This window comes from Gavialis gangeticus, unplaced genomic scaffold, assembly GCF_001723915.1.
Source record: "Gavialis gangeticus isolate Ggan-Ray unplaced genomic scaffold, GavGan_comp1, whole genome shotgun sequence".
Lineage (NCBI taxonomy): Eukaryota > Metazoa > Chordata > Crocodylia > Gavialidae > Gavialis > Gavialis gangeticus.
The window spans coordinates 16,012,839-16,029,718 of NW_017729006.1; the positions used below are offsets into that span (position 1 = coordinate 16,012,839).

At 40.5% G+C, this 16,880-nt stretch overlaps 1 protein-coding gene across 6 annotated transcripts in view; it reads left to right on the top strand.

Annotated features, from left to right (window-relative positions):
* TMEM108 (transmembrane protein 108) overlaps positions 1–16,880 on the top strand; it is a 331,954-nt gene that overhangs the window by 299,034 nt on the left and 16,040 nt on the right. For 5 of the 6 annotated variants that reach the window (XM_019508860.1, XM_019508862.1, XM_019508861.1 and 2 more), the window contains one exon: positions 11,000–12,118. In XM_019508860.1, the coding sequence (XP_019364405.1) occupies positions 11,000–12,118 (1,119 nt within the window). Of the gene's footprint in view, positions 1–585; positions 1,097–10,999; positions 12,119–16,880 lie in introns of those variants that run through there. The other variant, XM_019508865.1, reaches the window with a different exon arrangement.

Consider the following 16,880-nt stretch of genomic DNA (forward strand, 5'->3'; position numbering starts at 1 on the left):
ATGCTGCAGAGATGACATACAGATGTTTATCTTGCTGGGATCCTTTGACCCCAGCTGACTTTCTGCCCCTGGGGCAGGGGGGCTGGACTCGATGATCTTCCGAGGTCCCTTCCAGCCCTAATGTCTATGAAAGCATCTCTCCCTGGATTGGCTCTAAATTGGAGCCGATCCTCCACCTTCCCAACCCACCAGCTAATGTCTGTTGGCTCCAGAGGATCAATCTAATTCATGGTGATTCTGCAAAGTGCCATGAGTTAGACTGGGGAGCTGCATTTCTGTCTGCACCCTAAGACTCAGTAAGCTTATCTTCCATGCTTTCAGTATTTAACACCTCCACCCCCACAAAAAGCCCCTAAAAGAAAGAACTCATAAACTTGTCATCAGAAAAAATAATAAACTAAAGGATATTTGTTTTGACTGCACAGAAAGAGAACAAGGGTCGGTATATTGTTTTATGTATGTTTGGTTTTTTTCCTGATGGGAGTCTTAATAGCTCTAGGAGTAACTGAATGAACATGTAAAGTCTCATGGAGGCACAGAATCAGGAACTAAGTGTGTAAAATCCATCTGCATACAAAAGGCTAAATGATACATCAGAGCATGGGCAGGCTGCCTTGAAATACAGAATTAAGCAGTCTCACAAGGATGTGCAGCTGTAGTGCTTGTTGCTGTTTTGTTCCCAGCAAACTAGAACAGCCAGTGATCCTCTAGCATCTGAATAGAACCATATCAGGCAAACTGTATCTGGATGTGATAGAAAACCAAGCCAGAATACCAAGCAGCCATTCAGTCTGCTTGCAGTGAGAGCAGACGGCTCAATAACTAGTTAGCTTTTCTTTGCAGTTGCAAAGATATTCCATAAAGGAGCAAAAACCTTAGCTTTATATTTCTACAAGGCACGCCTGCCTAGTCTGTTCCTTCTTCATGCCTCCAAATGAATTTCAATAGTAACAGCAAATCTCTTCACTGGAATTAGCACATTGATTAGGAGACAATAGCATTTTTTTAATTTTCTATTTTGAAATATGGAGCTTCCAAATCCGCATGATGTGAGCAGGTGAGGATGTCTACTGACAAGCCCAAATGATATTTTCAGGTAAGTGATTACCTTGCACAATCACAGTAACTGTATTTATTTTTCCCCTTCTCTCAGTAATTATTGTGGTATTAGATTTTCAGTGATCACTTTCAGTAGGATCAGCAATTCAGTTGTCTGCCTGTATTTAAATGGTTAGATGGATAATGTATTTCTAAAGCACCTATTATCATAGTATTTATCAGCCTCTAGTGCAGCATGAAAATGAATTGGAAGATTCCTGCTCTGCAACTCTTTGTGATACCATTCCACATTTGTATTCCCTATTGTTTAAATCACTTGAGAATCTGAAATTATTGTTGGTTCATGTACTGAAGCCTTTGATGAAAAATTAACCTTAGCAATAATAATGGTTGCTCCTATAATGGTTTAACAGGTTAAGGGGCTGTGGTTTATTTGCTTTGTGTAAACTCTACAACAGACCCTTAATATTTTCAAACTTGTGTGTGTGTGTCAGCATCTTCTGTTTGGTTTTTTGTTTATACATGTAATTTCCCTTGTTTCTGATCCACTCATATTATTGCAGTAAGATTAACTGCATTCCTTTGTTATTCCCGGTGTTTCACTCTCTCCATCATAAATCTGAATACCAGTGTTAGAATTGATTTCCCCCCAGCCCTACATGCTGAAAGAATAGTATTTTGAAGTTACTGAATGACAAAGGGGGACTTGATGTAAGATGCTGCAATGAAGAACAGTTCATAGACAGAGCAGCCGACTTTTTTGTATCAGTTCTGCCACCATTCATGGTAACTGAATTTGCTTCACCCTTTGTTGTATAAATGTCACTATATTGTTTGAATAGAAATACAATTGTTTATCTGAAGTATCAGAATTACCTGAACAAAACCCACAGAACTCTCATCAGGTTTCAGGATTATGCAGTTTCTACTAGGTTTTGATATTTTAAATGTTAGGTTTTTTAGCTGTAATTTTTTATTTAGTTTAGATGTACTTAAAATAATAATGCCCAAGGTTTTTGACACAACAGTGTGCTGCTTCAGTTGCTTTGGTCAGCTTCTGCGAGTTCTTCCTTTACTATCTCTTTTAATAAGTCAAGAATATCAAAGGCACAGTAAGGTGTTCAACCATGATATACTGTGCTCAAATATATGTGCATGCAAGAGCTTCTTTTGTACTTTAATGGGAACCCTTTATAAAACTGTTCCCTTTGCTTCCTTTGCCCAGGGCAATCAGAGATAATTAATCCAGTAATTGGCCTAAGCACAAAAAGCTGTTCCTGACTAGCAAAAATGTTTGTTGAGTGCTGTTCAATGAGGCTCTGTTTGTCCTGTTGCAGGGTCAGAGGTGGTGGGGCCCAAACAAGGAACCTCTGCTCCTACATGCCAGAGTGAACTCTTTGTGGATAATCATTCACCATGCAAAAGCATTAATGTGGTGCTCAAAACTTTCCACTGTGTCTTGTGCAATTAGGTCTTGATCCAAAGCTCACTGAAGTCAACCAGACTCCTTCCATTGACTTAACATTGGATATTACATAAGATTCTGCTCTAATAAATGACGCATAAATGGACTCTCCAAGAGTATGAATGAATTCTCAGGTCATGCTAACAAGTGGTTCTTGAACTGTTTGCACCACATTTTGTGCCACATCAGGCTGTATTAATTGCTGAGCAGAGTGAAATGCTCTGAAGAAGGGTCTACACTAGCATAGTGCAGGAGGTCCTGTCAGGCAAGGGAAAGCAGGGAGGCTTTGAAGCCTAAGATAACTGGTAGAGTAGATATCCTAAGAACTGAGTGTTCTAGTGAATGAATCTGTAGCTTCTTCCGATGGGGAGGGAGCAGAGTATCCCTCCCACATCCTCAGTGAAAGTAGTCAAAAGAAGAATCTTAGGATGGAAACAGACATTACCTTTATGCTGCCATAAAAAATGTTCTGGTGGCACAAAATGAAAGCATAGAGACATCCATATTCTTTGTTTCACCACAAATGCCCAAATTTGTGCCTGCAACAAAGGTGTTAATAATGTGTGCCATTTCATTGCAGCAGACATCTATTTGCTTTATGGTGGGAGAATATGGGCAACCTAGAGCATGCCTGCCTGGTTTTCCCTGCTTCCAGAAGCAAGACCCCAGGATCTTGGAGGTACATCTCTGGAAGTGGGGAACACATCATCCGCTGTCCTGCAAGATCAATGAGCAGGGCAACGGGCGACATATGTTTCACCCAGTGAAGTGAATTAGCTATACTGGGACATCCCAGCCCAGCTGATGCACTTCATTTGGTGATGTCTACTTCTATCCTTAGATTACTGGTTCTCAGGGACTTCCACATCATGCATTGGGATCTAGGAAGAATCCTTTCTGATCTAGGAAGGCAGGAAGAGCAGGATGGTCACAATCCCTGGATTCCTGTGGAGCTCATACACCCTAGGGAAGAGACCTTTACTCTAGAGGAATTTCATTAATTTTTCAAAAAAGCCAAGTTTGTTTGGTAGTAGCTCTTATTGGACCAACTATATACTTGGAAGAGAAGTGCTAGATAAGCTTTGGAACTTAAAGTAGTTAACCAAAAGGTGAGCTGAGGAAAAGTATTTGGTACTCAAAAGCTTTTCTGACATCTTTCCCTACTATAGGGTTGGTCCAGTAAAAGGTATCACCAAACAAACCTTGCTTCTTATATTCCCTAGACTAGTACAGCTAGAAAAACACTTAAATCCTATTACTGTATTTTGTCATACATAAACACATATATGCCAACTCCTTAATTCTTGTGAATGTACGCTGGGGAGAGGGCATTCCAGATCATCGGAAATCAGATTTAGCCCACTGCATTGAGAATATAGCAAGATTTGGTCCAATGCAGTCAGTCGTGGCAAAGATCTTTCTTGCTAAATGCATATTGGCTCCATCACTATATGCCGTATTTTCCTTCCATGATTTTTCATCCTTAAGTTAATTCATTTTATGCTTAACATTCAGTACTTGTTGTACTGTATAAGAACACCTAGTGACAGTTCACACTGCTGAGATATCAGCTCAATCAGCATTATCACTAAGATTGAAGGGTTTATAACATTGCAATAAAAGTAGGTTACAACTTGATTATGACATTTAGAAACAAAATCAATTTGACTTTAACTAAGCATGCAGAATACAGAAAGGTTATAGTAATTACATTTTAGTATTCGTATAACTTTGAAATGGCCTTGTTTAAAAATAAATTACACTGAGAAGTGAACCTTGAACTAATAATAATAATAATAATAATAGTAATTATTAATCATCATTATTTATTCATTTATATCAGGCTAGGGCCCCAGTATGCTAGGTATTGTATAAACATGTAGTAAAAGATAAACCCAACTTCAACCTACATTCTAGATAGAGCAAGTTCTTGAGACTCATCTAACCAAAACTGAGAATTTTGACAAAGATCTGAAGGACTGGGCTCTTGAAAAGGCTAAATACATGCACAATATGATGTCATTACAGTAACCCAGTGCAGCCACAGATAGTAGGTATCTTTGCACTGGTAAAATGATTACATTCACCTAGAACCATTAAATATAGAAGCCAAGCCTACCACTTTTCAGAGAAATGAATTTCTAACGGTGGGGTGAAAAAATTTTGAAAAGCTTGTTTTTGTGCTGAATGACTGTCTCATTCATAGAGCATTCTGCACCAGTTTCCTAGAATTTCCAGGTGTGGATACCTAAAATCATACTGTTTTTGAAGATGGTGAGTAGCCACAAATACCACCATATCAGGATCACTAAAAATCAACTTAGAAACTGACCTGTGTGCCTAAATGGGATTTTATGAGGTTTGGTAATGCAGGCTTTAACTTTTATTCCAGCTTTGCAGTTTGCCTTTTAGTAGGCACTGTAAAGACCATTAATTTAATCTTAAAAGGCCAGCAAAACTAGAGTAGAAAAGCTGGTCATATTTGGTACCTATTTTTTAGCCACACACAAGCCTGATGGAGCAAACTACTTTGTCAGTGGTGCACAAATATGAGTATTTCCCTTACCAAGTTTGCAAATACCCAATACCCTAGTATTAAGATCTATTAAGACAGTGAGAAATGGCCTAGAAAGCCCTGGCATGCTAGGATTCAATAGCTCTGCAGGAACTGTTAAAAGGGATGCTTCTGAACATCAAGAATTCAAAATGCTAGTGTCACAATCCTGGAGTGATGTACAATGAATATACAACACACACAGATTTTGCACAGGATCCCATAAAAATTAATTTCATTAATCAGTAACATACAAGATACATAGATCTAGATAAAAATAATAAGCCCTCGTGCATTTTCCTCATCACTCTGACAGTGTTTGGGTATTATACAGTGTCCTCTGGATTGGTCCAGGATCTCTTTCACAGGTTAGGGCTTCTGTTCAGTGTAACAAGGACTTTGTCACACAGAACACTTAGTATGTGTTAAATTTGTGTTGAATTAAATTTTAGAACATGTTCTGAGCTGCTGAATGGTAATGTTTGCTATGATCAGTAACATGCATAGCCCCCTCATTGGTGATCCCAGCCCCAGCACTGCACCAGAGCCAGTTGGTCCCAGCCTGGGCACCATAGCATAGTGCTGACTCAGAGGCTCCAATGTGGTGCTGGGGCTGGGACTAACAGTCAGCTAGCTGATCATCACTCCCAGCCCTGCGACCCTCCAGGGCTGCAGGCGCATAGCTTTCAACTTGATCCTGGAGCAACCTGACAAATGAAAGGTCCAAGATCCTTCTTCCCAACATGTAGCTTTCCTCATCCCACCTGAAGGCTTGGTACAGCAGAGGGTCCCTGGCTAACACCGCAGCTGAGGACCACAGATTGCTCATATTGGGCATGTGTAGATGAAATGGGGGCCCTAAATTGAAGCAGTGGGATTTTAAAAACACGGCTTCAATTTAGGGCCCTGTAAATCCCCATGCCGTGCATACAACTGAACTTACCTGCCTCTCCAGTGGTGGGGAGGGGAGGACAACCTGCCAGTGGGTGGAGTGGTCCCTGGGCTGCAGGGAGGACTGGTGCTTCCCTCCATGGCAGTGGGAGCCCCCCACTCCAGGTGGCACCTGCCCACAGGCACCTGGCTCCGGTGGTCCTGGGAGGCACTGCAGCCACAGAGGGAAGCACCGGGCCCCTGCACAGCTCAGTTAGGCAGGCTCCAGGGAAAAAAGGCAGAGCCTGCCTTCCCAAGCTGCTGCCTGCATGCGCTTCCTGCAGAGCCCCTGAGCTGCACGGAGCCTGGTGCTTCACTCCACAACTGTAGGGCAGCAAACTAAAAGCTCCAAGTCATTTAAGGTGCATTAGCAGCTGGATTTACTGCATAATACGCCGCCAAAGCATGCAAACACCAACACTTAGTGGTGCAGAATCATTTAATCCACTTTAAAGTGTCGTGCACACGTGCCCCTCATTTCATCTACATACAGCCATTTTCTCTGTGGAGCAGTCAGACAATAGCTAAACACATATTAGTTCATATGATCTTGATGTACACCTTGCACAAGTTGTGACTTTGCTACTATAAGAGTACATTTAACGTGTGTTATTGCTTGAGTGCACGGTTGCTTGCACCTTTGTTGAGTATAGGCTGTAATTAATTGATGATTTGTCTCATCAATTCCAGCATGGAGTTATAGGATACCACCAAGGTTGCAGGGGGGCTTATTTTTATATTGTAGGACGTTGCTGAGCGGGATTTGGGGGAGGTCTTTCAAAGATATGGTCCATTTCTCCACTGGAGTGTCCCTGTTATAAAAAAGGTAGATTTTAGGCTGGCCAGGTCAGCATCACAAGCATCCTCTGCAAACCAGATGCAGTGGTATATCTGGGGGCCTGACTGTAGACATCTGGGTTAATTATGAAATGATGGTGCTCATTGACCAATCTATATTCTCAGCATTCTCATTACACCAAGTCTTCATGTTTCCAGATTGGTGAACCCAGTGAGTTTAAACAAACTTTAGAGAGAGCATTCTAGCCATCCTCATCGAAGTTTTATCAGTAATATTTAGCTGCCTCTCCACTGCTTTACATAATCTATTGTTTTACAGTATCATTCGTTGACAGGGAGCTAAGAGGTTACTTGTCTTGAGGTCTTTTAGGAGGTTTAATAGAGATGTTGAAGTTTGTGCGAGTGAGACAGTGGTCTTTCCATCACTCAAGTCCTCGTATGGACTTAATGATCCTGACACAATTAATATCTCTTTACCTGACAAGGAGGTGATTAATCCATACCTGCACCATTGTTTGAGAAAGGGTGCATCTAAGTTTGGGGGATAACAGTGCAGGGGGGACTGAGAGGTAAGAGGTGGTGTTTGTAATATGATTGTATCTCATATACTTCCTGAGGAATAGTAGGCTACTGCCATTAGCCAATAATAACCAATAGGTTTGATAGTCTAATCCAGAACAGGCATTGAAATAACCCAGGATAGTATGCAATTAAAAGTAAAACCCATTAAAATTGTGTCTGTGTCAATAAAACTGTATACAAGCACAAACTTTGCTTTGCTTCAGGAAAGTATCAGATATTAATTACAGATCTTTGCATGCACATACACATTCGCTGAAATCATGTATTAAGCAAGTGGCCAAATCCAGAAAAAAACCCACATAGAATTACAGGCACATTAGAATCATAGAGATGGATTCGGCCTCAGGCTTTTTGACTGTCTGTACTTAGCCATAAAGTAATTAGATCAGATCAATATTATTATGTTGTTCAAATATATTTTCAATGAAAAATTATTTTTCAACAAATACAAAAATGTTCACAAAAAGTACTCATTTTGACCAAAATATTCTGGTTCTTAATTTGTAAAATTTCAGGTTTAAGAGAAGTTATCAGTATTTGAAAACTGCAATTCAGAAATAAAGTTCTTAAAACTTGTTCTATTATTGTTATTCCCTTAATATTGAAAAAAGTGGGAAAAGTATGAGAAAAATTTGGGGGGGTCTACCTTTTTTTTTTAAATATTTTCAATGAAAAATTACTGACACTTTTCAACCAACTCTAAACGTACTAGTTAAGTATGGTCTCTAATGATGGAGTATCAGGCCAGTTACTGCTGCTTACTCACCTACAGATGTTTAGGTCCTAACATCAGTGAACTTTAATTTACAATTAGTTTTAGCAGAGGTACTTGCTTTTGAAGCTAGATACACAGTGTCTCGTGTAACACAGCTAGCAACTGTGGGCATTGATACACATAAGGGAGCTCTGCTCTGATGCGTGCTAATTAACATGTGTCAGAGCAGACTTGATTAAATGAGTCTGCTGTGAGTCTGCTGGAGTGTACTAATTAGTGTGCTCCAGCAGCCTCTGTGTCATGCATTCAGTGTCCCCGCATATCAACATGGCGTTGGGAGCGCTTCAACTGAAGCTTGTCGAACAAGCTTTAGTTAAAGTGCTACACCACCATTTTGAAGCGCGGGATGCTGAATACATGTGACGCTGTGGGTGCTTTAATTGGAGCAGCTCTCAGAGCCACTCGAATTAAAGCACTCCCACCCCAGAGTACATGTATCGATGCCCTGTGGTATCCTTCCCCCCCCCACACACACAAATCTAGAAGGAAACTTAATCCAAAAGAACATGGGATAATTTTTGTATACATCTTAGGGTGTGGAAGTTATACATGCAACTCTCAAAATTGTTAAGGGACTCATGGCTGAATTCCTCAAACTGTTCACAATGTTGCTGCTGCAATTTTCTAAAATGTTATCTCCACATATAGAATCCAGAATACGGCTTCATTTTGCCCTCTTTTGGCATGAAATACTAGCCATATGGTCACTGAATATCTGCTTTGACCTTGATCTCAAAATATGAGCTTTTAGGACAACCTAAAAGAGAACTCTTTCCCTGCATTTCAAAGAGTGATGTTCCACAGGTGTATCACAGGCAAATCTGTTGGAAGTGCATCAGTCTTATGCATACCCAACCTGTGTTTTTTGAAGGTGCTGTCCTCTAGAGAATATTCTCTCTATCTGATTGGAGGTGAAGAACTGGGTGAGCAAAATCCCAGATCATAAGTTATATATGAAGTGTATTTATTTCATTTTAGAAGTAAAAACGTTAGCTAATTTCACTGTCACTAACTGGAAAACACTGTTACTATTGTTCTGTTAGTGTTATCTGTTGGATATAAAGTCAATTTGTTGACCTGGGCACAGTGCAAAGCTCATCCATTTAATGGAGTTTTGGTGAACGACTGAGACAATTAAAAGTAGTGTTAGTAAAGAGTAAGTAAACAAATGTGATGAGCTGGTTCTACGCCTGTGTATTGATCATGTGGCTGATGATCAAATAAGGTTTGGTAGGAGGAGAGGAAGAAATGCAAGAGCTGCTCCTCTCCTCTCTTCTTTGTTTACATCTCTTTTATGCTTTTATCTGGGCATGCGTATCATTCATACCTAGAGCTCTGGCTGGCTACCTTCTAGTATGGCACTTGTCAGACCAAACTGCAGGATGATAAACATGACTGAGCATAATGATCCCAAAGGAGATTCTAATAGAAGAACGTGCTTGATCACTGGAAATCCCTCTTATCGTTGTTCAAGGGGGCTCCTGATAACTGATCCCAAATAACTTGAGACCAAAAATGGCATCAAATAGTGCTTCCAAAGAAGGTGGTGTATGTGTCATGTCTGTAGCTGGAGATGGCCATTAAGAAGGATTAATTTGGTGCAAAACACTTGACTAAATGGATTGGTTATAAAATATGGTGTCTTTCATCTTGAGATGAATGGTTCTAATGCAGAACAGCTTAGTTACTGACTGTGCCATCTGTTGATGTTGTGTGGCTTTTTTCAGTGAATCAGTTTTTTCCACAAACATCCTTGTGGGCAGAGTCACATTACAATAGGCAGTTTCACCATATGGAAAAGATGATGTCATCAGCGTGGTTTCTGCTGGACAGGGTAACTTAGAGTATGTCAGCAGGGAAGTATGGGGAGGTGCCTACTACTGCAGCTGCCCATGCTATTACTTGCTATAGATAAATAAAATACTTCATGTATCTAATGTTGGGAATTTGGCTCCACCAGTGACACCACTCACTCACCAGGGGCATGGGTCAGAAGGAGGGAGCCATACACTGAAAAAATCCACAACAAGGAACAAGCACAGAAAATGAAAACCCATCATGTTGGGGCAGGATGAGAACACTAATAATCCTGGGATTTTACAAGTGTTGCTGTACTCTAACTGTCCTTTCCCCTGTTTTTTACTTCTCAATCACAAGATGCTAGGCAAAATTTTTAAAGGAAACCAGTGATTTTGGCTGCCTTGGTGTTTGGGTGGCCAAATCAAGGTGCTTTAAATTCTATTTTCAACAAGGACTAAAAACAGCATGTCCTGGATTTCAGGGGCTTCTGCACTTCTTCCACCCCACTCCACATGTAAGGGTTGAACAGATAGTTTGTACCTCAGGGTCAAGAAGCCATCTCCATATCTTGAGCTGTTTTAGGGACTAGAATAGCCCAATTACAACAAGCTCTGCAGGATGCCTAAAGGTTGGCAGCACAGCCTGGAATCTGCTTGCTGTGGACCTCTCCCAATTCACCCCTTTTAGCCCACACTGGAGCTGGCAATAACCCCAGTGAGACGGCTTGCAAGAAGGTCTTTGGAAAGTAGTCTCGCAGCTAACTACTTTAGTGTTTGAAATGGGGGAATCCTTTCAGAGCAAGGGCTTTGACAACCCTATTGGAGTCTTCTGGCCCCTTATTTATTTCTTATCACGAACTTGTCTGCTGTAACTGCAGTCTCTTTACATAACTTACACAGACCTGCCAAAAGACAGGGCACTAATGTGTAAAAAATCATGATCGTTTGAAAAATTAAAGCCTGAACATACAGCCATATCATTTTCTGGGTGCATCTTTCTGCCTTTTATTTTAATCTCTTTCTCTCTTTTTTTCAAGGTGTTCTATTGATCTTGGCACTGACAGAAGAACTGGTGTTTGGTGTTCAGGTAGTGTCTCCCAGTATATCATCATCTCCAGGTCTCCTGATGGACACTACCACTATGACAGCTATGGGGACAACACCTCAACACACAGACCTTCATACAAGAGAGCCCATTCCTACATCTGCTCATTCAATTCCTCATTCCATCAACCCAATGGAGAACCCTACCCCTTCCATTGGCCAAAATCTAGCAACCAGCAGCCATCATGGTGGCAAAAAGGAAACATACCATTTATATAACCAGAGTGCTTTGTATTCAGGACAGACTCGCCCTAAGGGGAAAGTATTTCAGATTTTCAAAGGCAACTTTACAGAATCTTCAGAGCCTTACCTAAAGACAGCACTGCATTCTCCCTCCCCTACTTTGAGAAGCCCATTCACAAACCACCGATTTCAGTCTCAGACAGCAACCTTCAGTGATCCCAAAAGCACTGAGCTGGCAACTACTACAAACTTAGACTCTTCTCTCCACAATGACACTTTGGAAGGCCTTAATAAAGCAGAGCAAGGGAATGGAACACAGCTAGTAATGCAGAAAACAAATTTCAGTACCCCAACAGTGAGACCATTGCCTGATCCTGAAACAGTGTCAGTGCCTTTTAAACCCACGTACTATGACATATGGGATATCCTGAGGAAAAATAACTCTTGGGTAACCTTGAATGCAGGTACAAATGTACCTTTATTCACCAGTCCCGGAACTGAACCAGCAGCAGCATCGGGTCAGTCTGTTCAGGCTGGTATTGATGTCAGTGTTTCATCACCTGCAATGGGAAACCCTAAAGGAACTTCTACAACACAGCAGGCCACGATTAATTCAACTGTATTCATTGGCGTTGTCTCCACAGCCCCTACCACAAGATTGTCCAGTTCCATATCAACCGCGGGCTCCACAGCAACAGGAAACTTCCTGAACAGATTGGTGCCTGCTGGAACATGGAAGCCTGGTGTGCCAGGCAATATTTCTCATGTCACTGAGGGAGATAAACCCCAGCACAGAGCAACCATTTGTCTTAGCAAGATGGACATTGCCTGGATCATTCTGGCTATCAGTGTACCTATATCCTCATGTTGTAAGTTAATTTCTTCTTGTTTTTCTTTTTCTTCCCTTGAAACACAAAATATGTTTCAGCTTGCTGATTCAAGTACTATGGGGAGAACTTAGCATTTGCAGAACTGTGTAACAAATTCCTATGAGCTAGATGAGAAACCATTATTAAATAACTAACATAACATTCACTGACCTAAGAAACGAGACCTAGAATTCTGGATTTTCAGCTCCTAAACAAAGGTCTCTAGGTCTTAAGTTAGGCTTTCTTTTTTTGGTGTGTTATCCTCTGTAGGCTATCCCGTGAAGTTACTCAGGCACTCATGCTAAATCTCTACATTTCTACAGAGCAGTGTTACTTCAAAATGCCTAAAATAGGGATCAATAGTTACACAAGACCAGAGTCTGGGAATTGTTTTATTCAGTCCTGGACCAACCCTTAAATTCTGCCTGATTGAAAGGTTAATGATAAATTAAGGACTACCATCTGAAGCACCAGCTTTCCAACGGTAGAGAGTAGGAATCACAGGCAGTTTGCAAACCTAGTAGACTTAACCATCACATTATTCTGATTGCTCTCTTACATTTTCCTCCACCTGTATTTTCACATGAATGTTTTCTAGACAGCAGTAGTTAAAGCTAAATGTAAAAAATGTTTTGTATTGTTTAAGACAATCCACACTACAGGTACAACCTGTATCCATAACCAGTGTGTGACTGACTTAGAGTAAATATGGTTGAATTCTGTACTCCTAATTCTTTTTTCATGGAGCAGCTATGTGTGAAAAAAAAAAATTGTGTGTCCATTGCCTGTGTTCATATTGGTGTATTCTGGAACTAGTTAATGCCTCAAGTAGAGTTAGAAAGCAGCAGCATGCAAGATGAACTCTGAGGTATCCCACTGCATGAAACAGGTGAGATGAAAGATGATTCACCAAAATGGTTATGCAGGCCCAGTTACGTGCAACTACTTACAGTGCAATAAGCAGAAGGTTACCAGAACATGTGCATTTGTTAGCAGAGGATACTCGACTTAAGTGAAACACTTGTTAGCAATAATTACTAATTGTCAGTTCTGTTCTGTGTGGTCACAAGTAGGGATCCTGCTTTTCTCTGATTAACGCCCCCTCATTTTCAGATTTAAAAAGTAACCTAAAATCCACATTTTTCCATGATTAAAATGAAACATCACTAATTTATAGATTAGTGGATATAGATATACATTAGTGGTGTTTCATTTTAATCATGGAAAAATGTGGATTTTGGGTTACATTTTTTAATCTGAAAATTGGGGATTTTTTTTTATCATAGAAAACCAGGATCCCTGGTCACAAGTTACATTTAGATCCCATCATTTCACTAATTATAAACATGGTAAAAACTACTATTGTAAACAAGATCTAACATGATTTTAGGGTTAATATTTTGCAACCGATAAAGCTAGAAATACTTCTGTGGTCTGGACCAAAAAATATTTCCAAGCCACTGTTTTGGAACAATAATGAAAAAGAAAGTAATTTTAAAAAACCTTGATCATGATGCATGTGAATGCTCAAGGTAAGTGCAATATACAGGGTCTTCATAAAGTCCTTGTGCACTTTTAAACTTTAATAATTTAGATTGTAGGTATGATAGAAACAATCTATAAATGGCATTTAAAAGCAAATTTATTAAAGTTTTAGGACAACTAGAGTACACAACACTAGACTTCAATATAACCACCATCCATCATGATACGGTGCTCAGTCTGATTTTCCAACTCCTTGAAAACATTTCCCAGGTGCTCTTGAGTTACTGCACTAATTGCATTGGTGATTCTAGCCCTGAGTTCCACCAAAGAACATGGTTTTGACAAGTAAACTACACTTTTAACTTGTCCCCATAAAAAGAAGTCCAACGGCGACAGGTCATGTGAACGAGGCGGCCAAGCAATTGGTCCACCTCTGCCTATCCACTTTTCTGGGAAAACATCATTTAGGAACTGTCGTACATTCAGAGAATAGTGGCACAGAGAATAATGTTTTTATTACTTATGAAATCTAGCATTGTGTACTCTAGTTGTCCTAAAACTTTAATAAATTTGCTTTTAAATGCTATTTACAGATTGTTTTTATCATACCTACAACCTAAGTTATTAAAGTTTAAAAATGCACAAGGACTTTATGAAGACCCTGAATAACAGCATAAACAATAATAATATAAAGAGGCTTTTTTTTTTTTTGGAACACACCTCATTTACAATCAAGTGGTTGTGGGTAATTGGGTTTTTTTCGTATTTTGCTTCATGTACTATAATACAATGTGTTTATGTGAGTATGTTTTTACAAAGTCTCAAGTACTCTGAATCTGGCCAAAGTTCTTATTGGTAGTGTAGAACTTTCAAATGCAGACAAATTATTCAGATTTCTAAGTACTGTTTTCTAAAGCTACTTGCCAATATTTTAAAAGGGTTTTAGTAGGAATTTGAGTCCCGAATCTCTTCAAAATTCGTAGGCATTAAGGTCGCATGCACATGAGCAGGAATGTGAAGTTTGTAGCTCCTCAAGGCCTTTTGAGATGCCACAAAACACACACGGTGCATGTTAATCTGTTTGCCGCACTGCATATTTGCAGCATGGCAGCAAAATTAAATACTGGAAAATCCTGGTATCTAAAAAAAAAAAAAAAAAGCAGCAGCAGCGGGGTGGTGCATGTGTCTGTGGTATGCACTGCCTGAAATCAGAGCCTGGCTGGCCAGAGCCATGCTTCAAGCTGCCGGCCAGGCTCCACATGCCCGGATCACCACTGCTGCAGCCCTGGGAGGCCCCCAGGATCCCAGATGAGGCTGCTGGACCAGCCCAAGTGCTGGCCCCAGCCTCCCCTTCCCCACCTGGGGCAATTTGCTGTGCACCAGAATGCGCATGCAGCGGCATGCCCAGGGACATGTAGCAGCAGCACAAATATGTGCCACTGCTATTTGTCCCCAGGGAAACACATGTGAATGCTTGTGGAATGCACCCTAAAAGCCTAAGTTCCATTGTCTTTCAGTGAGATGTCTCTGAAGGCCCAGATCCCCAAAGGCATTTGGACACTGAAATTAATGGGAAATATTTTTGAGGATCTGGGCCTAAGTGTTAAAGAGACTGTCTACACGCAGAAGCTGTACTGTTTTAAATGTGCTGGCATAAGTAAAAATGTACAGCCCACCTCCCCCTGAGGGAATGGAGCTATATTGATTTAAAATATACTTATCTGGAAGAGCTTTTTCCCAATAGGGGAACAGAAATAAATAAGTTAGTTTTAATACACCTTCACCCTGGTGTAACTGTGTTCACGCTAATGATTAAAAAAAAAGAATGAAAACAGCCTGCTTTCTACTAAGTTATATTGGCCCAAAACTGTATATAGACAAGGCTTAAGCTATTTTTTTTAAAAAGGGACTTGGACTTCTGATTTATGTAGGTGCTTTGAAAATTTACATAGAAAGTTTTTACCATCCGATAGCCCGTGTGAAATAAGTTCCTTCAAGCACATTTTCTAGTGAACAGATGTCTCTTCATAAATCTCATACTTCAATTAGCCCACTTATTTTCATTATCGGATGAAAATCAAGAGGGTATAAGGACTGAAATGTTCTTTCACAGAGACATGGCATCCCCAGGTCAGAGATGAGACACCTGGCTAGCACGGTGTGATGAATTTTGCCCAAGTTGCACCTGCTGTACAGATAATTAGAGGACTTCAATTGCCAGCATTGTTGATCTGGCAGCAAATTCACTTTACACTCTTTTGAAAGGTCAGGCATGTATACATTAGCTGTGTATTGTGGCTAAAGCAATTATCGGAATTACAGCTGTCCCATACATCTGTTGGTTGGAGATTCAGACATCTTTTGCTTTTTTTGTTTCCCTGAAGATTAACCCCCCAGCACATATAGGCACCACTGCGTCATACTCACTGGATATAAGTGGTTCAGCACAGAACAGTTAGCCAACCAGCAGTTCTGGGACCTAAGTCTTCCTGTGTTAGGGATACAATATGAACATCATCATAATACATTCGCTCACCAGTGCTGATGTTGTACACTGCTCGTATACCATCGTGTTCTCCCGAGTAGCAGTACCAGGTACAACGAGCATGCTTGCCCTAGAGTGCTATTTTCCTTGTCAAAATCAAGTGAAAGGAATAACATAGTTTCTTTGTTGGACAGGCCTGTTGTAGCTCCCTTGTGCCATTTTACAACATAGGAACACTTTGTCTACTGAACTTCTGCCACATGCCCATGTATCTTCAGATGCAGCCGATTTGAACAGCTGGTTCTGGAGCTACAAAAAAACATAATGAAGTGTGTTATGTAGCAAGAAAACTGCTGCCACCTGCAGGACATAGGGTAATTTCAGATAAAGTTATAAAACCCTTTATTCCAATTTTAAGGCATTGCCAACCATAGATGAAAGTTTGTTGTTATTCCTAATTTTGATAAAAGTCAAATGCCAGCATTTAATGTTAAGCTAGCACCAAAGTGCAAATTTTATCACAGTTTGCCATAGATTTTCTGAAGGTATCTTTAAGAGTTACGGTTGCAATGAAAAGATTTCCAGCTGTGCACTGGGGACTAAACCATCTCCTCTTTAGGGTGAGGTGGGTTGGGAAATTCTGGACTCAACTCCTCCTCAACTGTGAGGTGTTAAAAACATTAGGTTCCTAAGGGAGGTATGAGCAATTAAGAGGATAGTTGTGGGGAGGGCGGGTGCAGTTCTGTCATAGGAAGAGGGAGGATACTTGGCCATGAGAAGCAGAATCCTTGT